The 26,425-nt window shown below is 40.4% G+C and overlaps 1 protein-coding gene across 4 annotated transcripts; it reads right to left on the bottom strand.

Moving 5' to 3' along the window:
- Positions 1 to 4,267: 4,267 nt before the first annotated feature.
- On the bottom strand, positions 4,268 to 25,608 carry ATP1B4 (ATPase Na+/K+ transporting family member beta 4). 4 transcript variants are annotated; one of them, XM_008273152.4, is made up of 8 exons: positions 25,223 to 25,608; positions 21,134 to 21,383; positions 16,941 to 17,069; positions 16,573 to 16,677; positions 12,018 to 12,214; positions 11,378 to 11,434; positions 8,163 to 8,258; positions 4,268 to 7,495 (listed from the first exon to the last, which is right to left on the bottom strand). In XM_008273152.4, the coding sequence occupies exons 1-8, from the start codon at positions 25,283 to 25,285 to the stop codon at positions 7,334 to 7,336; spliced, it is 1,059 nt and encodes a 352-aa protein (XP_008271374.1). In that variant the 5' UTR covers positions 25,286 to 25,608; the 3' UTR covers positions 4,268 to 7,333. The 4 variants fall into 4 exon arrangements, with proteins under 4 accessions (XP_008271374.1, XP_002720450.1, XP_008271375.1 ...); XM_002720404.5 differs by having other exon boundaries at positions 21,146 to 21,383; XM_008273153.4 differs by lacking the exon at positions 11,378 to 11,434.
- Between the last annotated feature and the right edge of the window lie 817 nt (positions 25,609 to 26,425).

Genomic DNA, 26,425 nt, shown 5'->3' with positions numbered 1-26,425 from the left:
CAACATAATGGGATTTGGAGTCCCATGGCAAGTTTTTAGTTTTACCCTTAGGTGTAAGTCCATGGAAACAAGGCTGAACTATACATCTCCTCCCTCTCTTGGGAATGTAAACTTGTATGACAATTTCTGAGGAATTTCTTCAGAAATCTGAAAATAGAACTTCTGTATGTCCCAGCCATAGCACTCCTGGGAATTCACCTAAACTAAATTAAATCAGCATATAGAAGAGTTATTTGTACATCCATGTTTTTTTGCAGCTCAATTCACAATAGCTAAGATATGGAATTAATCCAGATGTCCATCAACTGATGACTGGATAAAGAAAATTTGATATATATATATACTTACACACACACACACACACACACACACTATGGAATACTACTCAGCCATTAAAAGAAGTGAAACCCTGTATTTTGCAATACAATGGATGCAACTGGGAACCATCATTTTTAATGATATAAGCCAGTTCCCAAAAGACAAATATCCTATGCTTTCTCTGAAATGTAGTAGTTAATATAGAATACAAAAATGGGGGTTGACGCCGTGGCGCAGTAGGTTAATCCTACACCTGCAGTATTTGCATCCCATGTGAGTGCTGGTTCTAGTCCCGGCTATTCCTCTTCCAATCCAGCTCTCTGCTGTGGCCTGGGAAAGCAGTGGAGGATGGTCCAGGTCTTTGGGCCCCTGTATCCACATGGGAGACTGGAAAGAAGCACCTGGCACCTGGCTTTGGATCGGTACAGTTCCGGCCATTGTGGCCATTTGGGGAGTGAACCAACAGAGGGAAGACCTTTCTCTTTGTCTCTCACTCTCACTGTTTGTGACTCTGACTCTCAAATAAATAAATAAAATATTTTTAAAAATACAAAAATGTATAGAAATGAAACAGACATCTTGAGATTCAATTATTTTTAGCCCTTGTTTATAAACCTGTGGAACTGTGGTATTTCTTCTTTTTTCCCACTTATTGAATATTAAGGTTAATGCTGCATCAATCCTGTGATCATTCAGTGGACTGAAATTATGTTTTGACAAAAATTAAAGAAAAATGAGGCCGGCACTGTGGCATAGGGGTAAAGCCTCCGCCTGCAGTGTTGGCATCTCATATGGGAGCCAGTTTGAGTCCCAGCTGCTCCAATTCTGATCCAGGTCTCTGCTGTGGCCTGGCAAAGCAGTAGAAGTTAGCCCAAATCCTTGGGCCCCTGCACCCACGTGGGAGATCCGGAAGAAGCTTCTGGCTTCTGGCTTCGGATCAGCACAGCTCCTGCCATTGTGGCCATCTGGGGAGTGAACCAGTGGATCAAAGACCTCTCTCTCTCTCTCTCTCTCTCCCCCCCCCCACATCTTCTCTCTGTTTCTCCACCTTTGAAATAAATTTTAAAAAAGAAATAAACAGTACATTTTACCCCCTACACCATAGCACTGGAACCAAATAAATAAATCTTTAAAAAAATTTTTAAAAAAGGAAGGACAGGGACTGAGGGGTGGAAAAAGAAAGGGAAGGAAGTATGATTATTTTAGAATTGTACCTATGAAATACATGAAATATGCTCTGTTAATAAAAGTTTTAAGAAGTTTTGAAAACACATTTGGCAGGACACTGTTTGATGAAATACTAATGGACATATATTTTATGTACCATTTCCTATCTACTCACCTTTCTTTGGTAACATCACTTCAGTTTCTCTCAGAATCAGCTATTCCTGACTTTCAATCCAGGCAGTTTGATTCATGTTGATATCACTATTAGCTCCAGGGGTGGGCATGTGACTCAAACCTGGCCAATCAGAGACATTTCTCCCAATAGCCATAGAGATTGGTTTAAGGATTGGCACAGGATCCACATCAAGCCAGTGGGAATTCCAGAATTTTTTTTTTGAAATTTTTTTCTTTTTTCTTTTTTTTAACTTTTTTTTTTTGAATTTTTAAGAAATAGAAGCTCTCTTTTCAAGTGGACATTTGCCTTCAAGGATGTAGGCCTGGCAATGCTGGTAGTCATCTTGTCTATTTTTGATTTGTGGAGCCTGAGAATATAACCAGCATAATGGAAAACAGAATTGAGAAGTGGAAGAGTGGAGGGGCTGATTATTAATGACATATTTGAGTTCCTGGATCTCACTATGCCTGAAGCCAAACTGTATCTGGACTTTTCCGTTATGTGATTAAATTCTCTTTATCCTTACACCAATTTAAATATTTTTGTTCATTTGTTTGTTTTGCACATGTAAGCAAAAGAGTTCTAGATAATATACAAAAGAATACTGGGTGCCCAGACCCAGAAGGATTTCCAGGCTCCTGGCTTCGGCTTGAACCAGTTCTGGCCATTACAACCATTTGGAGAGTGAGCTATCACTGGAAGATCTCTCTCAGTCTCTCTGTCTTCATCTCTCTCTCTCTCTGTCACTCTTCTTTCAAACAAATAACTGTCTTTTTAAGAAATGAAGTTGTCCCAGTCATAGGAGTTGTGTTAGTAGGTAGTTCCAGCACCTTATCAGGCTTCAAGGAATCTTCCCACAGAACTTCCACTTGGTGGCTATGCTAGATATCTCCTGTTTGCTCCTCCTGCCACTCTCCACCCTTCTTCACCCTGCTTTTTTCCTTTGAAGTCTGGCCTATATGGACTATATCAATGGACCTCTTTGACCTCTGAATTTTGGATGGATTTGGCCAGTGAGAATTACCAGCAGGATATCAGAGGGATACATAAAAATTACAGTATAGTATTTATTCTCTTATTCTTCCTGCTTTGGGAAGCTTAGTCCTTCAACAAGATCATCATCACTCCTCCTAATGTAGCCAACTGTACATGACTGACAACTCTGGGTTCTGGTAATCACTTCTTGCACCTGTGCCTGAAAGTCTGGGCATAATGAGAGTTCAGCTCTTAATAGCATGTTACTATGTTATTTGTATTTTCTTATGTAAATAAATCCTCTTCCAATTACAGTCATCCCTTAGTGTCCTCAGGGAGTTGGTTCTGCTGATAATCCTGGGATATTCAAGTCCCTTATATAAAATGGCATAGTATTTACATACAACCTACACACATCCTCCTGTATACTTCAAATCATCTCTAGGTCACTTATAAAGTCTAATATAATGTAAATGGTATGTAAGTAATGTTATACTATATTGCTGAAGAAATAATGACAAGAAAAAAAATCTGTACATGCTCAGTACAGACAGAATTTGTTTTTAAATTTACAAACCACAGTTGGTTGATTCCATGGTTGTGGAACCTGAAGATACAGAAGGCCAACTATCCTATTTTGTCAAGAGTGCTATGTATTTCTTGTTGGGACCCTCGCCAACGTTATGGCCATCCAGGGGCCTTCAGTTACATTCATTTTGGAGAGGAAGTTGCCCTACACAGTCTATCATATCCTCATTAACCTTTTTGGAACTCCCTACAAATGCTTCATCTCTTCTAGCCTGCAACTAAAGAACTTAGTGAAGCAGACTTTCAATTTCTTTTCCCTTGTGCTTTGTCTCCAACTCTTAACCACCTTCCCTCCCTACAACATGCATACACAAATACCCAAATCTCCATCTTCTTCCTGGATAAATACATAGTGTAAATCACACTTCTGTAAGATTTGGTTAAATTATTTTATTCTGTATGAATGTGTAAAAAGGAAGTTATAAAAGAAGGTGACTCTAAAGAAGAACCTAGATAGTTGGAAATGTATTGGGGTCACAGGACCTCCCACCCTCTCCCCACCTCCAGTGAAACAATGTCAGCCTGGTAAGACCTCAGGTCTGAGCAATTCCAAGGAAAGAAGGGACTCCTGCTACAGATTGGCCTCTTGAGTTGAATAAAGGACTGGAAATATTTCCCTTTAATTGCAGTTGCCAATGGAGATTTGGTTTGGGAGACAATCTGTGGTCAGGTGTGCCCTGAAATCACTTAGCCAGGCTTTCATCAGACAATCACAGAGTTACTCTTTGGATTTTGGTTCCATCTTTCCACCTTCTATACAAACAAGTAAAATGAATTATACCAAGACTCAACCTTGATGAGGAAAGGATGGCTACTAAACAAATCATGAAGACTGCAAAAGGGAGAATGCCTAGAAATAAGACATCTTTTAGTTTCCTCTTTCTGTGGCTAAAACTAAAGAGTCAAAAAATGATGTGTGGGAGGTAGAAAAGAAAAAGAGTTTTCAACTAATAGGTTGTCAGTTGTCAAGAATTCCACCCACATGGTTGCCCAAAATTCCCATAGGAAAGTCAGTGATGCAGTCTAGAAAGAGGAAGTCATATATTTCTTATTTATTTCAATTTATTGCTATCAACAACTCCCCAGACAATATAAACAAACATTTTCTATATGAAGACCTCCAGCAAATAGATGGCCAAGAAAAGTTACTTTAGGGTAATTATTTCAGAGGGTTGGAGGGTGAAAAATCATAACCATATTGTATCATTGACAAGATCATGAAGGCATTTGGAAGTAGTATTTCTCATTGACAATCAAGCAAGAACAAGCACATTGCCAAAGATGGTAGACAAATCACATCCTGGTACAGCACAGTATGGAAGACTATTTAAATTAATTGGCTGAAATCTATTGGACAGTCAGAATCTAACATTAATGAATATATTATCATATCCAGTTCTGTATAATAGAGCTATCTTTCAATTTCCTAGCTGACAACCCAAACTGTCTTAGTACTCTTCAATATTTCTTTGAAATTGTGGACATGATGTATTCCCTTGAATTAAAAATACCATATGATAAAAAATTCATAATTTCTTGTCTGTTTGATAGTCAACATATTTAACAGAGTAACATGTATAAAATATAGCACCAGTAGTTGAGTTTCTGTGAAATGTTAACTATTTTAACTCAAATTTGACATATGTTTCAAAATGTTTGGGATATTCTTGATTTTTTAAAAAGAAGGTACTTCCTGGTAAGCAGCAGCTCAGAGTAGAAAGAGCACTGGACCTGGAGTCAGTTGCAATGCAGGTTGTTTTTCTAAATGCTCTCTAATATTCTTTCCAGATCTAATGTTCTATTGTCATTTACTACTGAATCTTGAGAGTTTGATTGAGGGAATTTTTAAAATTTAAATTTTTGTATTGTTTTTCCTTTTTTAAGGTTAATTTCAAAAATTGAATTTGTTAAGGAAATGGCTTGAGAGGGACAATTTCACTATTTTTTTGTATTTTCCACAGATTTCCTGTTGTGTATCATCCATCACATTTTAATAATGGTCAGTACCATTCCTCCCCCACCCCGCCCCCTGGCCTTGCTGGTAGGACTTGGAAGATGTCTAGGGATGAGATCCCAAAGAGCAGTAGCATTCCTTTCTGCCACAAGGCCAAGAAGAAAACACTGCGGTAGGGACTTGATTAATGTAATGTATTTCATAACTGGCAAAGATTTCCAAAAGTAAACAGCTTAGAATTTCTTAAGTGAGTTCACTTAACCAAATGATGCTTTTGTTTTCAGCTTTCCTTCTTCCAACCCTATATGTGTTTACATCACATCACTGGCCAATAGAAATCACAAGCCAAAAGTGTCTAGAATTGATCTCAATATTGTTTTCTCCAAACCAGCTTTCCTCTTGTATTCCCAATCTTGATCAACATCACCACCTCATTGGTTCTAGGTACACTCAAAATCTTGGAGTCATTCTTAACTCTTTATCCCTCATTTCCCACTCCCTAGTCTTGTCCTCTCCAATTCACCCTTCACATTGGGGTTGCCAAAGTGCATTTTTTAAAAATGCAAATGTGATCACAGAGCTTCCCCGATTCAAATCTTTTAATGACTCCTTTTCACCTGCTAGGTTAAAAAAAAAAAGTCTTCTTTCAGTCCCTGATACTTCTCTAATTCAATATCCTGCCACTCCCTGACATTATTCTGAGCCCTTGGTACTCCAGTTACACAAACTTCTCAGTTACCTAAACACATTGTGATCTTTTCATGATATTATCTTTGTGTGTGAAATTTCCTCTGCAACTTTCTCAGCTTGAGGTAGATGTTTTTCCTCACATTCACACAGGATTTCTCCATACTCATTTACAATACTTGTCACACTATATTGTCATTGCTTGTCCACTTGTTAGTCTTCGCTACCAGACTGCCAATTCCTTGTTTTGGAGAAAGTAAACATTGTAGCAGAGATTCAAGCTCTGGATGCTTCTAGAAGGCATTTAAGCTAGCGTTGGACCCTGAGATGCTATGCTGTTTGTTCATGCTCACTTCCCTTTGTCCCAGCCCTCCCCCTGGTGGAGGTGTTAAGAAGTAGTGTAATGGTCACATGGCCAAAGATCAGACAAAGTGACCTACCTGGCTGATTCACAACTTGGATAAACATCTGCTTCATGTCATTTTTAAGGTAAATGCAAAATTGGCTAATGAGATTTGACTTTAGGGTGACAGGAGCTTTCTGTTTTGCCACATAGTATTTGGCAGATTCTGATTTCAATCCCCAGAGCTGTAGCTAAGGGTTTCAAAGAACATCACACTACTGGGAAACAAATAGTCCTAGAAAAATTAGCGGGTAGAGATCTTCTTATGTTTTCTCTTCTGCCTGAAGCTGAGACAAAACTGTTTGCTGGAATGTTTGCCTTTGGACGATTCTAACATACAGCAAGAAATCAAATACCAATCACATCCATATGCTAAGTGGTCTTCCTAATTGCAGTGGACCCCACCTCCCAAAAAAGTCAGAGATACGACAGTGAAGGCCTTCATATCCATCCCAGAACAATACCCAGTTAACACTGCTTTCTGTCCAGTTGAAGCTGACCTAGTGTTTGAATCAATGATTAGTTGCTTACTGAAAGCAGTCATTTTCTCAATTATCCCTGGATATGGAATATCATAGGTATAATAGTCCTATATGTAGACTATATGGGTTGGTTTGAATGGTGATTTCCAAGGAAGGACCTTGCTGGATAAGTAAGAGTTAGGTCACTAGCCTGGTTAGAAGGAATCCCACATCAAAAACCAATAATAATTAAAAAAAATGATGAACTTATAATTGCTATAGAAATTCTCCTGACCATGGCTTTTGTGAATTTTCTCAAATACTATGTTTACACTACAGTGAGACTTCTAGCAGCAAAAATGGGTTGTACATTGAAGTGGAGGGAAAGGAAATTAATATAATCTATATGTTATCAGAAGAGACTACTTTTAAAAAAATCAAACAACTCCCAGAATATATTTTTGTACACATGTCAAAGGCAAGGAAAGATGATGTGCTATTTTAGATGTCCATCTGGCTGTGTCCTAATTGAAAAAAAAGAATTCAGGTGCTTCCAGGATAACACAAGCAGAAACAGAACTGGCATGAGTAGTCCCCTGAAGTTCTTAGGTTTCTATGTTCAGTGTAAAGATTATCCTACCCACAAAACGATCATTGATGACATCATTTATGATTCCTTTGCCCTTCAGTTGGCACTGCACAGGCACCACCTGGTTCTTCACCACATCTGTAAAGTGCATTGCCACCAAGGGGGAGGTGTAGTTAACCTGTAAGTGGAAGAACAGTGAATTCTAAGTAGGAGGGAGTGGTAGTAGTGAAATGATCAGCTGTAACCTCCACCAAGAGAACTGACTAAATCTCATGATGCCAAGTCACAAATGGCCACAGCAACTGACGTACTCTTCCTGACTTGTGAAAGTGTGGGGAAAATTACAGATTTCTCTCATAAGTCACTGTCAAATGTCTGATCATACTTTGGGGAAAAAATTCTGATTTATTGTGATATGATTTTCTGGCTATCAGTCCATTAATCAAGCCAGAGCCAGTATCTATCAAGTTACTATTCTGGATTGCCCCCAAGGCTTCAAATGAGAGAAACAAGGAAGTGTGATTATATGGGTATGACTGAGCACAGTGGTAGTAACTTGTTTGCTCCTGGCTCTGCCACTAATTAGCTATGTGAGTTTGGTATAGTCACTTCCTCTTTCTGAATCCCAATTTAGCCATCTAAAAATTGAAAGGGTTATATCAGAACATATGAGGTCTGTTCAGATATGGGGAGTCTGTGATGAAAATTGATAGAGAGACCTTTACTATGGCCAGCTATTTGCCCCACCATTACTACCTGCTGCTTCCTAATTCTTAAATCTCAGCCAGCCCTTCTTTGTCTCTAAGATCTTTCGGACAACAAAGACTAAAGAGGATACAGCTTACGTGAGTCAGTTTGCCATAGTAGGGGTAGTAGCGGAGGTCAAAAGAAGCTGACTCTGGGTAGTAATTGATGGATCGGATGTCATTTTCATCACCTCTCTGCAAGAAAAAGCAGATATAGAGCAGGTGCTTGGTCATACAGTGGGTTGGAGTTTGAAATAAAGGAATTTTTTCACCAGGTGATATCACTATATGACCCACAACCAATTGTCCTGAGAAGACCACAAAAGCAGAAAGGGCCAGAGCTCACCCCTGATCGTTCTCCAGTAGAGTATTTCCAGAATGGCTGTGCTTTGGTTTTTCAGTTAAAAAAATACTGAATAGAATCTAGGTTGAGGAGGCCAAAGATTGTCAGTATGACTCTGTGCTGGCTTCTAGGGGGGCTAGACAGAATGGTTCCAAAAGGCTTGCAGTACTTGGCACTGTTCTGGAAAGATGGTCTACACCCCAGACTCTCTTTAATGAATCATGCTGGACCTGATAGCCAGTCTGGGGCTTTGGAGTGAAGCAGGTATAAGTTGAAACATATGTCAGGGGCAGATACTGTGGTATGCTGGTTTAGGATACCTGCATCCCATATCTAAGTCCCTGGTTCAAGTCCCAGTCACCCCATGCTTTCAATCACACTTCCTACTAATGTATCCTGGGAGGGAGTAGGTGATGGCCCAACTACTTGGTTCTTATCACCCATGTCAGAGACCCAGATGGAGTTCCTGGCTCCTGGCTTCAGCCTGGCCCAGCTCTGGCTGTTGTGAGCAAGATCAATTTCTTCCTCTCTCTCTCTCTCTCTCTCATCTTGTTCTTCTATCTCATCTGCATTTCAAATAAACAAATCTTATTTTAAAAAACATTTCATAAATCCCACTTCATCACTTGCACACTGAAGACTTGGTTCCATTGAAAGTCATATCAGGTACACAGGTTCTGATGCATAGGCACAGCCTACGATTGGTTCACTTAAACTCATGTCTCTGACCACATTCTCTGTATTGCTTAATTACACAGGCATGGTCATGAGATTGAGATCGAGGGACCCAGGTAATGGAAATCATTAAAGTAAACAGGTCTACATTCATCACATCATGTCCATTCTGTCTATGCATTAGGCGTGCCCTAAATACCAGAGGTCTAGGGGCTAATAAGGACAAATACTCAATAGGGTCATGTGATTACTTCTGTCAATGTAATATAATTGTTCTTGGTATAAACTGAGCTCTCCTTAATTTATTGTAGTCATTACTTCATTCTTCTCAATTTCCACGAGAGTGGACTTGACTAATATTGATAATTATATAAAATGCACACAGACTCTTAATATTTCTTTTTTTTAATGACAGTTTTTAGTTAAGTTCAATGTAAACTGAAAAATAAACAGCTTCCATTAGAGAACCACAAGCAGAATTCAATCCAATTAACATGCTAGTTTAAGACTTAATTGGTCTTTATGATTTATTTATTCTTCTAAAAAGCAATGAAATTTATTTTTCATGAACAGCCTGTGAAACCAATTCTACTAGACTTTAGTCACACCTCACATGTGGATTATTTACACATATCCACATACATGTGAACAGAGTGAATGTCCTTCCTACATTGTTCACCTGGCAAATCCTATCTGACCTTTCAAAGTTCACCTTCAGTGTCATCACCTCCCATATGCAGCTGACCTTTCTCTTTTCAATGTCCCATTGTACCTTTCATAGAACCTGTAATACTTGATTTTTCTGATTTCAGAGACATGGTCATATTTAACTTGGCACCAACACCTAGAAAAGCACCTGATATGTGAAAAGTGATCAATAAATGAAAGCTTGCTGAATGTGGGGTATTGGCTCAATAAATGCTGCCTTTTGTTGTTTTCTGATGTGTCCCCATAAAGACTGGAGCTTGGAGCTGTATTTTTTAAAGGGAGCTCTTGGGGCCTTTTCTAAAATTTTATTTATTTATTCTCTTTTTTTTTAATTTGAAAGGCAGAAAGAGAGAGAGAGATCTTCCATCTACTGATCAAAAGCCCACGAACAGATTGAGCTAGACCAAGCTGAAGTTAGAAGCCCAGAACTCAATCTGAGTCCCCCACATGGGTTGTAGAGACTCAAATTCTGATGCCTCCTCAGGGTGTGCATTAGCAGGAAGCTGAAAGCCAGGATGAGGGTGTACTAAAGTAGTGTGTTGACCACTGCTCCAAACACCCATTCCTGGAAGTATATTTCTAGTGCTAAGAATAGAATTACCTGGTTTCACAAACCTTCAAGGCAGTTATCCAGGCCTGGGGGTGGGGGGGGCAGTTGCTATCATAGAACAAGAGGGAGCTACTGCTGGTTTAAGAAGCAGCGGGTTAGAGCCCTGGCCTGAAGCACTGGCATCCATATGGGCGCTGGTTCTAGTCCCGGCTGCTCCACTTCCGATCCAAATCTCTGCTGTGGCCTGGGAAAGCAATAGAAGATGGCCCAAGTCCTTGGGCCCCCCCGCACCCATGTGGGAGACCCGGAAGAAGCACCTGGCTCCTGGCTTCGGATTGGCACACCTCCGGCTGTTGAGGCCTTCTTGGGGGTGAACCAGCGGATGGAAGACCTCTCTTTGTAACTCTGTCTTTCAAATAAATAAAATAAATATTTTTTTAAAAAAAGAAGCATACCTAAGATAGAGGGCTTTTTCCTACAAAGGAGCTAATTGGTGCAGAAGAGATAAGAGTTAATGGTCTCTCCAAGGACAGTTAATTAGCATATTAATGGATCTCTGTTTATACTTTCCTTGTAGTCATTTGTTATTTCAATACCCAGTGCCACTGGTCATTGCTACAAAATGTTAAATTCAGTTTTAAAATCAGGGACTAATGACTCTAATGAAGGCTATTTGTTTAGTTCAAGGAAACAAGTAATTAGAGCTAAAAGCAAAGGTGTAAACAGAATCCTAATTTATTACTTGGTACATTGTTGTTCCCTGCTGTGGCCCCTAGCTGAGGTTCAGCCTTCAGCTTTTCACAAGTGTAAATCATGATATACACACTTCTCACACACATACATTGCACACACAAACACACCTGGATGGAATGCTTTCTGGAAATAAGAAGGTCTGATGGCACTAAAGGGAGGTGCTGTTACGAAAAAGATTAACCCTTTCCATAATTTTCCATCTGTGTGTGAGTATTTGCAAAGGATTAACTACTCTTTTGCATGAAACAGACACACTAATAAGGCTTATTCAAAAGGGTACTTTACCTGAACTTTGCAGGAAACCTTCACAGGATCCCCAAGCTCAGGACGAAAGCCTACAATCTATCAAAAGAAAATCAGTGCTGTTTTTTAAAACCTAATTGATGGCTTAAAAAAGTGCTTTTCTAAATCCCTTTTGAGTCATATTTCCTCTATTTTGCCCTCTCAGAATATTGCAAGCAGCAGAAAATGCATAGCGTCTTCAGAGCTGTGCCACTTGCTTTACTCCTGGTTGTATTTGTATTCCATACACAGTGGAAACTGAAGCAGGAAAAATCTGAAAATTTAAAGAATTTTCTGACTTCAAAAGGAGTGTGCCTGGTAATGCTCTGTCACAACTAAGGCATGGCATAAAGGAAGAAAAAGGCATTTTTATGCCATAAAACTGTCTCCCACTGCACTTCCCATGTCAATTCCCTCTTCTAAAACAGTTCAGGACCCCATCCTTGACAGCAGCCACTGAGAGCAGGTTTGGGGTTGGGGAGAAGAATAGCAGCAGAAGTGTTCAGGGACTAAAAAGGAATCAACAGTTTGCTTGTATTTATGATGTCAGTAAAAATAGTCAAATTCGTGAATACAGAGTAGCCAAATCTCTTCCTACCCAGCTTCTCCACTTACCACCACCAGATATCAAGGGTTAATTTACCCGGTTCATCTTCAGGAGGATGCAAGGCTGTCCAGTAGAGTATCCAAAAGTTGGGTCCTCCAGACCAGAGCAGTTCTTTAGGAAGGAGCGCTTAAATTGGCAGGCCTTCTTGTCCTCATCCTCATCACCATCTTGGATGAAGTACTGCCCCGGGGGACAATCCACATTCATTTCTTCTTGTAGACTGTCATTATAACCTAAAGCATGGTCATAGCAAATGGTCATGTTAGATAGGTGCTACAGGGGAAGGCCTTATTTCCAGAAGTCCTCTCTCCCTGGTTTCCTCTCTGCAGCTTGCTTGTACTCCTCTGAAAGCCCCTCTGTCTACCCTAAGCCCTGGATCCTGCATCAATGCCTAAGGGCCTTCACTGGCAACATCCCTTTGTCAACTTGCCCACTTGATTGCCTGACCTTTTGTTTTTCATTCTCCTAGAACTTCCAGATATCCATTTTGGGGTCATATGTTGGTCCCTTTGTAACTTTTCTCTATGAGGGATCTTCAAAATGTTTGTGGAAATGTATATTATGAAAAAACACATGGATTTTAATGTGCCAAACTAAACATATTTTTTTTCCAAAGAAACATTTTCTTTAAGGAATACACACTTCATGCATTTCATTAGTACAACTTTAGGAATGTAATGATTTCCTAATGTACCTGCCCTTCCACCCACATTCCCACCCCTCTTCCTCATCCCTCTCCTATTCTCAGTCTTATTTTTTTTTACTAAGATCTATTTTCAATTAACTTTATATACAGAAGATTAACTCTATACTAAATAAAGAGTTCATCAATTCATATGGAAAAAAATGTTCCTCAACAGTTGAGACAAGGGCTGTTCAAAGTCATTGAATTTTGAAGTTAATTTCACTTTTTTAAAAGAAACTTAACTTTAAAGAAGCACCCAAGAATGGTACATCTTTCGTGAGCACTTAGACATAACTATAACTTATAAGACAAAAGAATGTCCTCCACTTAATACATTAAAAGAAAGTAAGTCTTTGAGAACAAGTTTTATCATTAATTAAAGAAGCACCTAAGAAAACAAGCAATGGAGTTGGACACTTAGGCATAACTAAAGCTTATGAGACATAAGAATATCCTCCACTTAATACACTAAAATGAAATAAATCTGAGAACAAGTTTTACTGTTAACTCTCATAATACAACTCTTTGAGGACAGAGGTCCTGCATGGGAAGTTAGTGCACAGTGACTCCTGTTGTTAATTTAACAATTAACACTCTTTTGTATGATATCAATGATCACCCAAGGCTCTTGACATGAGTTGCCTAGGCTTTGGAAGCCTGAGTCCACAAACTTCATCAGTATTTAGACAAGGCCATAAGCAAAGTAGAAGTTCTCTCCTCTCTTCAGAGAAAAGTACATCTTTCTTTGATGACCACTTTTTTCCATTGGGGTGTCACCCACAGAGGTCCTTCATGTAAGACATTTTTTTTTGCCACAGTTTCTTGGCTTTCCATGCCTGAAATGCTCTCGTGAGCTTTGTAAACATATCTTTTAATTCTATTTTTCCCAAACCTTTTGATGTACCCTTGTGTTTTCTACCATTTCTTTCCTTACATTTCTGGGAGATGAATAGGAATTCCTAGGTTAAATCTCCTTAAGTTCAGCTTAGGAGACATTTTCCTTGAGGTTAATAAGAGATACCTGTTGTAAGAAAATGAAGAGTGTGTGTTGTGGGACAGAAGGAAAGTGAAAGGGGGCAGGAATAAACCAGCTCCTCATACTTTACAGAGAGAAGCTAGCACAGCAAAACAGGATCTTAAGTTGAAAGAAAAATCAGTGACAACTACAGGGTCTCCACTGAGAGGGTGAGGGAGTGAGATGTTATCTAATGAGACCTAAGGGACTCAAGGTTAGTATCCTTTTATATAGAATGAAATGTAACATATACCCAAGATATGCATTTTAGGGAAAGAGTGAAAGGGTTGTGTGATGACTCTTTGGGTTACCAGATGCCATAAAACTGGGCTTTGGAAATGACTGCATTATTTCCAGTTTGGTTCTGAATGATGGATCCCAGTCCCATTAGACTTAGCTCTTAGTTCCAAGTAGCTCAGATTTTCAGAGGAGACTGTGAACCTATAATCCATCAGAAGAAAATTCAAATGCACTGCTGGATCCTCATCTAAAAAGTCTGTGACATGGGTTTCATATTATTGTCAACTGGGAATTTCAAATCTACTCCAATAACGGCTATGTGTTTATTTTCTTTTGATAAAGGCTACATTCAATTCAAGGCTTTGTTTTTCTTTTTTTTTATTTTTAGAACAAGAACTATGTTCAAATAATATCTTTGTAAATAGAAGGTACAATCACGTGCTCATTGTTTCTCTTGAGGTAGTTCCATAAAAATAATATGACATGGGCATGACCCTTATTGCAAAATCCCAGTCCTCATGAGAATGAAACTGATACTCTGCGATGTCTATTTCAGAGATGTGTTCCTTTTTAGCAGGGTATATTATCTACTCTTAGGAGCTAAAAGTCCTATGCTTTCCCTAATGTCCCCTGCCTCTACCATCAGGTCAGAATTGCCATTTCTCCACCTACTAGCCTGAAGGGATTGCCTCAGCAAAGATACACATTTGCAATAGCTTATCAGCATTTCAAAACAAAAGGAGATATTGCACTATGACATCCAAAACATTTTTGTACCCCAAAATTGGTACAAATTGGAACTTCATGGACTCAGAAAGAACTCCAGTCTCCTTTGTTTCATAGGTAAGGAATTGGAATTGTCACCCAAAATGACACTGAGCATTACTTATATAAAGCTGAGTTTCTAACTCCTGTTCATATAGCAACAGCATAGAGTTATGGAAAAACAGCACTTCTCAAAGTTTCAAGTTCATACAGATCACTTGTGGATTTTGTTAAAATGCAAATTCTGATTCTGCAGGTCTGGAGTGGGGCTTAAGATTCTGCTTTTCAAGCAAACTCCCAAATGATGCCCATGCTTCTGGTCCCTGGATGACACTTTGCATAGCAAGGGTGTCAAGAGCATGGAAGTCAGTTCAAACTCTAATTCTGCTGCTGGGAGATTTTTCCCAAGCACCCTTTCTGGGTCTCAACTTCCCTATTTTTAAAATGTGGATGATTGACTCTACTATGCAGTGTTACAGTTGAATTATAACATTTATGCATTTAAATTATACTTCCAGACACATGAGTAGAGATTGATCTCCTAATCTAATGCACATTCTACCAGCTACTCCCACCACAACTCCAACTTGAGCTATGTCAGGGCAACCAAACCAGTCTGACTGGCTTTCTTCCTCTCCCTGCCCCCACAAAGATTAGATGTATCAAAGCAAATCCTACAGGGGCTATTCTTTGAAAGTTAGATAAATATAAAACCTGTGTGCACCTTGTTTAACCACAGCTTTCACTGTGTGAAAGAGCTTCCCACAAAGCCATTCATTTGTGACAGAAAATTTGATAATGTTATAGAGATAGGAATCTTTCAAATATTTAGAATGAAGATGTTGGAGTGAGTGATTGCCACCCAGAGATTCTTCAAACTCCTTTCTACATTGCTGCCAAATGCACTTGCTGTCTCCATTCAGCATAGCCCTTCTCCAAGAAATGAATTCTCTTACCTTGAAAAAGTATAGGAGGTAGGAATCTTCCAGCTCTGGAGATCATTCTCCTTTTTTCATCACTCTCTCCCCCCAGCATTATCTTTTATAAAGATCATTATTGAGTCACCTGGATGTACTCAGGATGTAACTAGGTGCTGTATGGTATTCAAGAAGAGAATACAAGTTCTCTGCCTCAAGGAGCTTATTTTATTGCTGGAGATTGGCTTGTATGCTTTCAAGGCAACATACAATTACACACTAGCATTTTTGATTGTAGCCACAAATGCTGAGGGGGATGGAAAATAAGTAAGATCATAATGGGTTGGGGTTACTTAAGACTGCGATTTCTGGGCCTGGTGCTGTGGCGTAGCAGGTGAAGCCGCCGCCTGCAATGCTGGCATCCCATATGGGTGCTGGTTCGAGTCCCTGCCGCTCCACTTCCAATCCAGCTCTCTGCTATGGCCTGGGAAAGCAGTAGAAGATGGCCCAAGTCCTTAGGCCCCTGCACCCGTATGGGAGACCTGGAAGAAGCTCCTGGCTCCTGGCTCCTGGCTCCTGGCTTCGGATCAGCACAGCTCCGGCCGTTGCAGCCAATTGGAGAGTGAACCAGTGGATGGAAGACCTCTCACTCTCTCTCTCCCTCTCCTTCTCTCTCTGTGTAATTCTTTCAATAAATATCAATAATCAATAAATATCAATCAATAAATAAATAAATCTTAAAAAAAAGACTCGGATTTCTGAGCCAGGTGAATTTTGAATTCCCACCCATCACCTTTCTTTCTTTCTTTCTTTCTTTCTTTCTTTCTTTCTTTCTTTCTTTCTTTCTTTCTTTTTACAATGGTTTTCTTTTTTTTTATATTTATATTTTATTTTATTTAATGAACATAAATTTCCACCCACCCATCACCTTTCAAAAGAGCTCTCTACTATTCCAAGAAACTTACTTACCCTGGAGAAAGCCATTTAGGCTAATCACATAATGCTGCCAAGTGTCAGGTTCAGAAACGTTGAAGTTGAAGTTAAGGCTATGGGCGAAGGGTCTGATCATAACTCCTGGCAACAAAAACAGGTCTTGGATATATTAACCCATTCTTGGGATAATTTTTTTGTATTGATTTCCTATGAAACCATTTCCCCCCAGGCAATCAAAATGAAAAGGACCATAATTTGCCAAGTACCATTTTATTTATACTCTTAATAATTGAATCTCTAAGTCATTATCAGGAAGAGCCAAAGTTAATTGAGGTTGAACATGCTGTGCAAGCAGATTACTGTCCAACAAGTTATGACAACACAGGGCATTTGAGTATACTCACCAGGAGGCTTCACCCGCTCAGTGAAGGTTGGCATGTATGGACTGATGGCCAGAAATAGTGAGTACATGAAGAGGGTGATCACAGCAGCCAGGGAGGCATAGAAGAAGAAGTAAATGACCAAGATCAGGCCTGCAGATCAATCAAAGGTGACAGCCGTCAGTGCTTGCCAAAAAGCCCTGCCTCCCGCTTGAACTCATGAACCGGAATAAAGCCAAACACAAAATGGCTTTTAAAAAATTCCCCAGATTCAGTATGTCCTTGCTTATTCAAATTTCACCAACCGGATTTCACCAATTTGGAATCCATGTGGATTGTCAGGGGTCTGATTGCAGTTTACCTTTACAGCATCTCCAGTGGAAGGGCTTGCTGTGCAAATGATGACCATGAACAAGATTGTAGGGGAGTGGAGTTTAAAGTCCTGCAGAAGGCAAATTGCTTGACAGTCCTCTGGGCAACGGTTGATATCCTAAGTACAAATCATTCTTCACTGTTCATTAAAGCAGGTGCCCTGAAGAGTCCTAGCAGCTTGGTTCCAGTGATTATATGTATTTGCAAGGGAAGAAAATAGCATTTCTTTTCACATAGTCTATAATTCAAACTTTTGATTAATTTCCATTGGACTTGCCTCTAATCAAGGCAAAGTGAGGTTTTACCCTATTTATTTCAAATCTTATTCATGTTTTGGAAAGTTTAAGTGGCTCTGCTTTTCAAAAAGAACACTAATGCAGAATGGGGAAGTGAGAAGGAAGAAATGGTACTTAATCGCTGACAATTTGTGCTGACTATGAATTTGAGCAAGTTATAGACCCTCTCTGCACCACTAATTCTTCACAGGCAAAATGGGGATAAGTTTAGCACTGCCTCAGATCCTTATCTATATCCCTAACAACATCTGAAATGCAACCTTTCCTTAAACCCTACTCTCACTATCTCACTTTCTAGCTGTTTAATCTTGGACATGCTGTATCAATTTCCTCATCTGTAAAATAAGAACAACAATAGTACTTACTTCTTGGCATTGAACAATTCATATAAACAGCATAGCACAAAGGTGACAGATACAAGTGCTCTCTGTAAGTGGCAGTCATTCTCATCACTGCTATTGTTATTATTACTACAATAATAATAGCATAGTTACATGAATTCCCCCAGTGCGAGCTGTATTAGGACTAAGTTTGCTCCAGGATTAGGCAGCACCAAGTAAGGTGAATGAATGTTACTGCTGCTAAGCAGCCATTTTCAAGGCCTCCTTGGGGCTCCCTCAAGCAGTAATGTTTAGCCATGCTCATAGCAGTGCCTTGATGTCAGAATGACAGATTTGAACCAAATCATGAACCAGAAACTGGAGCAAACTAGATAATTTTGCTATACCCCAAACTGAATCTAAATATTAATTTTTAAGTTAAACCATGAACCAAAAAAAAAAAATACCAAAGAAAAAGAGTGGGAGTGGGTAAAAACCATAATCCAAGAAATGGCACTGACCCCTTAGGTTTTATAAAAGAAATTAAAGCAGAACTGGACCATGAACACATTTACTAAGTTGGAGTCCCTGGAGAAGAAACAACAGTGCTCATATGCCTGTGTTACTTGCCTATTGCCTGCTGGCTGTCCCAATGGAATGTGTCCTGTGTTTCCTCCTCCATTCCTGCATTCGCATTCCCATTCTGGGAATGGATCAACAGCTAGGGCTGTCCTGGAGGAATAAATGACTCAGTTTCATGGATGAAGGGAAAGCGATGGAACACAGGTACATTCCCTTGAAGGTATCTTCCTTCTATCCCAGCACATGTGGCAAGAGAGCTATAGATGAGAGAATGCACTAGCAAAGTCCCCTCAGCCTTGCTCGGGGGTGGGGTGGAGTACCCTGGAGTCTATGATAGACTATCTCAGCCACCCCCAAGGCAAAACCAAGCGCAGTCCCCATATGAGCCAACTGAGCTCTCCAACCCTTTCTGATCTGGATGTCCAAGTTTTACTTGGACTACTTTTCTAGATAATCTAGGGTTCTCTCCTAAATGCTCCACCCAGGCTTAGATAGACCACGAACTACTAATGCTCCCAAGTCTTCAGTCCTTCCTCCAAACACACCACTGGGTCTTGAATCCCTACCCATCAATGTCTTGTTCATTGTTTGAGTTCATGAAGATGGTGCAGAGTTCTGGCAAGATTATGGACTCTGGTGTTCATCTAACCTGGGTTTGAATCCCAACACTGCCACCAAGTAACTATGTGACTTTAGAAAAGTTACCTTCTCTAAGCTGAATCTAAAACTGCATCAGTTTCTGAATCTATAAAATAGAGATAATAATATTACTACCTTATATGGTTCTTGAAAATATCCAATAAAATAATATATAGTTCCTAATGATAGGGGTTGTCCAGCTACCAAAGAAAAAGCCCAGAGTGTATTAATAGTCTGGGTGAATATATCGAGGATGTCAATGTGCAGACTGAGACAGAATTAGGAAATGCTCAAATGGGCATCTTTCTTTCAGCAAAGAGGACAGCAAAGCATGTGCTTTATGACCTAGGCATTAACATTGCAATCTTTCCTTTGCCCAGTGGTATCCAAAAAGAAGAGGCCTGAATTTCTAGGGTCTCCTTAGACCTATAATCCAGAGGTCTGCCTATGGCCTATTGTGAAATGTCCCAACTGCCACATTTTCTGTGGGCACTTCACCCTTCCTCCCTCATCCCTACTCATAGGCCTATGGATTACCCTCTACAGGAGCAAATTGGATCAGCTCATCTGTTGAATTTCCTCAGATTGGCAGTTTAAGAGTTAATGTATAGCTCCTCCTCTTGTGATCACACTTTGCATTTCACAAGCTTATTTTTCTGGTCCTCTTAGGCAAGGGAGGAACAGCTGCACCCCTTTGGGGCCCCAATGAGTGTCCAGCATTTGTCTGCAGCTTCCAGCATGTTGGAATGTCCCACAAATGGTCCATTTGTTCCAGTTGAAAGTTCGAGGGATGGGCATGGGTGGGGCTGGGAAGTGAGGAGGGTGATGGGAGATGGGTGTTGTTCAGAGGCCCACACCTGCTATTCCTAATTCTAGGAAGCAGGGCTGGCTGTTTCACCCTGACTGAGCTGAATTAGCAACAGTAACTATGAAGGAGAGAATTCTCAGCCAAAGGGTGCTTTGGAAGGCATGTCCACCAGTTTTGGCAAACTAGACACCTGGCACTAGAGGATTCTTATTTCATCCATGGTGCTTTCTCTCTCTCTCTCTCTCTCTCTCTCTCTCTCTCTCTCTCTCCCTCTTTCCCTCCCTCCCTCCCTCTCTCTCTCTTTCTCTATGCTGAGAATCAATTGAGTTCCAATCCAGCAGCTGCTCTTTGGGCTGTGCAGAGTGTGGTAAGTGTAAATTTTACCACAGGAGAAATCTTCTGAGGAGAAGGCCTAGCAGCAACAGTTTTGAGGTGTGTAGGGAGTGCTAGGGGGAGTTGTCAAGCACAACTTGTGGCAGTATGTAGTACCAAAAGGAAATGCTAAGGCATATAATTCTGCCATTGAACAAGCAACATGGAGGCTTGGTTACTAGTTAATCTCTAGTAACAATTCACTTAAACCCAGTTCTACCATAGGAGACTAAAGCACCCACAAGCTGAGGCCAAGGGAAGACTTTCTGGCTGTCCTTATTTGACATTATTAGGTGAAGTTAAGAAGCTTTATAAACTCTTAGTCAAGTTATTAGTAACTTTGGTATCATATATCAGAAAAGGTCTTCTGCATAATTTCAACTTCATAGTTTTAACATCTTTTGGGGCATCATGTTGATCATATCAGAGAGGCAAAGCAGTGATCCAATCCTCTCATTCATTTACTGGGTGAGGAAACAGGCTCTAGGAGGGTAAATGACAAGCCCAAGGTCACATGGATAGAAAATGACAGGCCTGGGACTTAAGAAAAAACATGTACTTTTCCAACACATTCTTGTTATCTTCGCATTGCAACTGATATCAAGCCCAGTGGATTTTCATTACACAATCAAGTTTATTCATCAATTTAGAGTTTGTTTTGACTGGATCTGTCCACAGTCTAGGCATTTTCCTAGGCATCAGTGTCTTTACATGAAATGCTAAGAAGTGTTTGCTGACGAGCCCATCCAGCGTATGGTAAAGGATCCCTGGATACCACAGCAAAAGCAAAGGACACCAGACTGGGGCATTGGGACGATCGGGACTTACTCCAACTCTGACCTGTTCGGGCCAGAGACATCCTTCTCTCTGGATCCCACAGGTATTCGTTTATGACCTGCAACTTGTGCCACCAGGCATTGCCTGTTGGCTGACCCTGACCCTCTTCCTCCTCCTTTTCCTCCTCTTCTTCCTCTTCTTTCTCCTCCTCCGAATTGGATGCCATCATCATTTGAGCCTCTTCTTCTGCCTCTTCCTCTTCATCTGCTAAATAATTCTGGTTCACTTCATCCTGATCATCCTGAAACAGTGACAAAACATAACCCCTCTTTTTGAAAAAAATCCAATGGCATATCCCACCAGCCAAAAATAGATGGAAACAACTCAAAATTTGGAGATACTTCAAAATTTCACTTCCCCATAAACATGTCTGTTGTTGTAAAAGGCAGATTTTTGTTCTGTCTGTTTTTTGGAGGAAATAACCTTTCTGTGACCAATTTTGGCTTAATATTATTTCCATGAAAGTGCAAGTTTTTCTCTCAACTTTAGGCATTTAGATTCTTCCGCTGAGACCACTCATGCTAGTAGTCCTGCTTAACTTTCAATTGGCAATAATTGTGCCTTAGATAAACCTCACTGGCTATGATACTGCCACTGCACTGTCAGGGCAAAGCTGAGTTTACATTGGAGGATGGAGTAGTCTTAGACATTTGTGTCCATGATGACAAATTCCCAGTCCAAGCCAGCTTCATTCTAACACTCTGCACACTTTCAGCTGCTTAACCTTACCATCCCAAATTGTGTCTAAAAATAGTCTGGTAAAGCCTTCAAGAGGAGAGGGCAACTGCTGCACCCCTCCTCAAAACTTAGACTGCCTTTGCAAAAGAAACAAGAAATGGGGAGCTGTTTGCTACTTTTCTGTTGCCCTAGCTAGAATCTCTTCCTATTTTAAGCTGTGATTAGCCTAACTAAGGAGCTGGGACTCTAGCTCCTCTTGTACCCTAGGCAAAAGGCTTTACCTATAGTAAGTGCACAGCACATATTTGTTTATTGACTGATTGCAGTCATTACTTGAAATTTGAAATTATAATATCCTATGAGTGGTTCTAAGAAAATTAACCACTACCAGTACTGCCACCCTCTAAAGGGAAAAACACAGACTTTACTAAATGGCATTTCAAATGCCTCCCAGCCATAGGCTGAGGAGTTGTATCTTTGCTCTTTGGGGGTTTGCTAAGGCTTACTGCAGCAGGAGAAAAAGAGGCCACTCTCCTTTCTCTTTGCTGTCCAAGTCTGAAGAGTGGCAGGGCCTATGCACCTGTTGGGGTCAGATGCATCAAATACTAGAGGCCAGGGGCTCCATGTACTCCTCCCTGCCTGATTCCTCAAAGGCCACTTAGAGGGCACTCAGCTAAACATTCTGCCCTTGGGGTGGTGAGATTCAGCAAGTTGAATTGTTCAGTATCAGTAAAAGTGAAACAGAATGACAAGGCTCCACTCCCACCCAACACTATCTAGCTCTTGGACATAAGCACTCTTGAATTGCTCTACAATGTGTTCAGATTTACATCTATATATCACACCATAACAAAACTAACAGGGACTGTCAAAATTTTCATGTTAATCTGAGGCCTAGAGAGGTGACAGGATTTAGTCAGAGCTGTGAAGCAAGTTTGTGACAAAATTGACAATCTCAGAACCTATGTTTCTTGATACTCTGTATAATGGTGTCTCTCTTACATTACACTGAGTGAAGGTGCCTAGAGGTTGCACTATTTATGAAGCAGAACAATGTGTTGGGTTCTGTGTTCCCAAGAGATGTGGGTGTCTATAATGAAGGATTTCTGACTTTGACATGAACCCCCCAGTGTAAGGCTTAGGAAAATAAAATGTGTCTGTCACTCAATGTCGAATACATTAATACATGTTCTTAAATCTCTTTCACTTATGTGTGAACCTGTGTATACACTGGACCTCTCAAACTACATTTTGAACACCCAGGCAAGGGTCCATATTTTCTAACCCCTTACTAGCCAATTGGAAATTTCAGAGAATTTTAAGTGTAACATTTCATTGTGGGGGAATTTATATTTCCTTTATATTTTCTGAACAACTTCATTTTCTCTCATTACCTATATCTGCCTTCCACCTCTCCTCTGTGGAGGAGGCAGTTGGCCTTTGCCTTGGCCTGATTTTATTTGTAGATATGAGCTCTCTTGACAATCCCATTAAAATTTGCTTGTCATTTAAGCCTTATCTTCCTGGGAAGAATTAATCTCAGAATTAATTCCATCCAAAGCCCCCCTCTCAACACACACACACATACACACACACACATGCATGCATTCACACACACATTTCACACTGAGTCTTATTTCAGAAACATTAAATATCTTTTTTTGTTCTCCCTTGCTTTCAGGTATAGTGGAACATTACTTTGTGTAAGAGAGGCTTTCCCAAAAAATTTCTCATTAATTAAGTCCCGTGTAAAATACACTTTCATGCAACTACTTAGCAAAATTCAACAGGGGATCCTTTGGTTATGAGAATGCTTATCCTTAAGGGTCTGTTTTTACATTCCTTATGTGGCACTATCCTCATGTGATAGTGTGCTTGAGGGTGCAGAGACATGGTAGTGTGTGTGTTCTTGGGCCATCATGTTTCCCTAAAAGGGAAGAGTCTGGAGGACAGAGGGTGGCTCCATTTTGAGCAGTCTAAATATATAAACAAATATATAAACAAACAGCATGACCCAAAGGATAAATTTGTGCCGTACATTGAATAACATTCTATAAATATAGGAATGATTGGTTAATTTTAAGAGAAATTAGCACACAATCACATCAAATAATTTCTTTTTTAATTTGATGAAATATAAAGGAAAAGATCCCTTAATACAATCAAAGTTCAAATCATTTGACAAATAATTGAAATAACACACAACACTTTAGCAACATTACATAGAAAAGAAGCCAAGTAAGGAATAGTTACATATGTCCCACAGATTGTGACTTCTCTGAGAGCTGGAAGGGACTTTAGCAACATGAAAAGAAAGATTCTACAAACTGCAGCTAGAAAGCTAAGGATAAACCTCTGTAGGTTGATAAGGGGTTAGATGAATTCCTGTTTTCTATTGCTAGCTGTTGACATTCTTTGCTCTCTGGTTAGTGGTTATACCCAAGACAAACGGATTAGGTTTTGTTTCCTCCTAGGGCTCAGATTAAATTCTCTATGGGGAAGATTTCAAAGAACCCCCTGCCCAAAGTACAATGTGTGACATATTTTAATGATTTATAACAAAGTAAGTAAATGCAAAGAAACTTTCGGGTCAAATAAATTTCTAATGTACCCTAGAGATAACACATGAAACCAAAGGGATGTGTGTGTGTATGTATGTGTGTGTGTGTGTGTGTGTGTGTGTGTTAGGTGAGAGTGGGATGGCAGGCAAAGTGGCAATGAGTGGTGACAGATCAGGAACATAGTGAGTCACATACAGCAAATACAATGGAAAGAGCCTAAGACTGGAATTGAGGAGACTTGCATTTTCACTTTGGCTCCTCCAGTGACTTGCAAGTCATTCTGGCGCTCTGAGCCTCCTTTACATAATGAAGGATTCTGGAGAGAGAATGCCTAGGATTCCTCCCCATTTTGGATTCTATGACTTTAGCTATAGGTTGAAATTTCTGCTTTAGAAAAAGAGCAGCTGGTTTCTAAGAAGCTACCACCCAAAGCGACTGATACAGCTGGGTAGGCAGTACCTTTCATTTCCACCTCCCCTTCCCTTTTCCTTGGCTGAATCTTTTGTTATCAGAATGAAACTTCTATTCCCAGAATCCAAAATATCTGTTCAAATTAGAGATTCCCAAGAAGAAATTTTAAAGCCCTTTATTCTCTGGTGTCTTCCCCTTCCCATATCTTTGTTCCACAGGAAGAGGGGCTCCCTCCTTCCATCCAGCAGTTTAGGGTGTTCTGTGGTGCTGGGAATCACTGCTCCTTCTTGAAATGCTGAATTTCCCTAAACTTCACTGTTTCTGCCCATCCCAGAGAGAGAGACAGCCATAAGCCAAGATCTATGCAGCCCCCAACCCGCCCCGTTAGAAAAAGGAGGGGGCAGCAAATAGTCTGCTCCCTGAGACTCACAAGTCTGTAGCGTGAACCATAGGGAAAGGCTGGAGCCCTTCTGGATCGGAGTTGCCTTCTCATGGCTACTCAGTGGGCGAAGACGCAGCAGAGGCAAGCAAACGGGTGGGAGTTCTGGAGCTTCTGTTAGTACAGGAGATACTGGTTGCTGGGGACACTTGGCGCCTGGTAAAAGTGAACCCTCCTGGCATAAGCCCTTCCCCAAAATAATCTAACATGCCCCTTTCTCATTGGTTGGCCCCTTCCCTGAAACAAGGGAAAGCCCTTATGGAAAAGCAAGCTCATCATTACAGGGAGGGGGAGATATTCTGGGTCACGAGGATGAGCGACTCACCCCCCCACCATGTGTCTTTCCACCCCTTGCCCTTCTCCAGAGCCTGAGATATGATGGACCCAATGGAAATCTTAAGTCATGTTCTTCTCAATTGAGAGTTGGATATCAGTGTGTACAGGGGGTGGGGCGTGGGTGGGAGTTGGGGGTGAGGGGAGGTGGCCAAGAATAACTTGCTTTTTTCATAAGGCTGATCTCATGCATAAGGATCTAGGGTGTCAGGAAAATTCCCGCTGCTCTCCCCCACCCCCACACAAACACTTTAAGCCACCTACAATATTCCTTATTTGTGTCAATCCATGAGCTCCTTAAAGTGAGTTGAGGGGCCAGGCTCCTGCTTTACCACTCCCTGTCCCAAAGAGGATCTTGGACATAAAGAAGCCTTTTTCTAGCCCACATGTCAGAGTAGCCTCATCAGTCACTGCCCCTCATACACACACCCCTTGGAATCCTGGCCAAATTTCTGTAGTGGTTGGGATCTATATTTATCCCTTAACATCAGAGTAGGGAACAAGCCAGAACTTTGCAGTGTCAGTTTCCCAGACATATATAAGAGTCCTGAAGCCAATGTAGGATTCAACAAAAGAAAAATTAGTTGCAATGGTCATGAACATCATATAGCATTTTTAGTCAGTTTGGTCCACCTCACTGGAACCTGAGTGGCTAAAAGTCCTGTATGGAGTTTTTGATCATTCCTTTGCAAATCAACCTCCATTCTACCCATGTGTCTGGGAATATTGCTGATGCTAAGATTGTGAGCATGTTCATAAACAAGAAAGACTGCACAATAGCTTAGACAGGTAGCTTTAGTCATAACTCCAAGTCTAGGCTATTCTGATGAAAACGGCTTCAATTATGGTTAATTTTAAATA

Source organism: Oryctolagus cuniculus, chromosome X (genome assembly GCF_964237555.1).
Source record: "Oryctolagus cuniculus chromosome X, mOryCun1.1, whole genome shotgun sequence".
NCBI classification, from domain to species: Eukaryota; Metazoa; Chordata; class Mammalia; order Lagomorpha; family Leporidae; genus Oryctolagus; species Oryctolagus cuniculus.
This window is presented reverse-complemented; position numbering and strand designations above follow the sequence as displayed.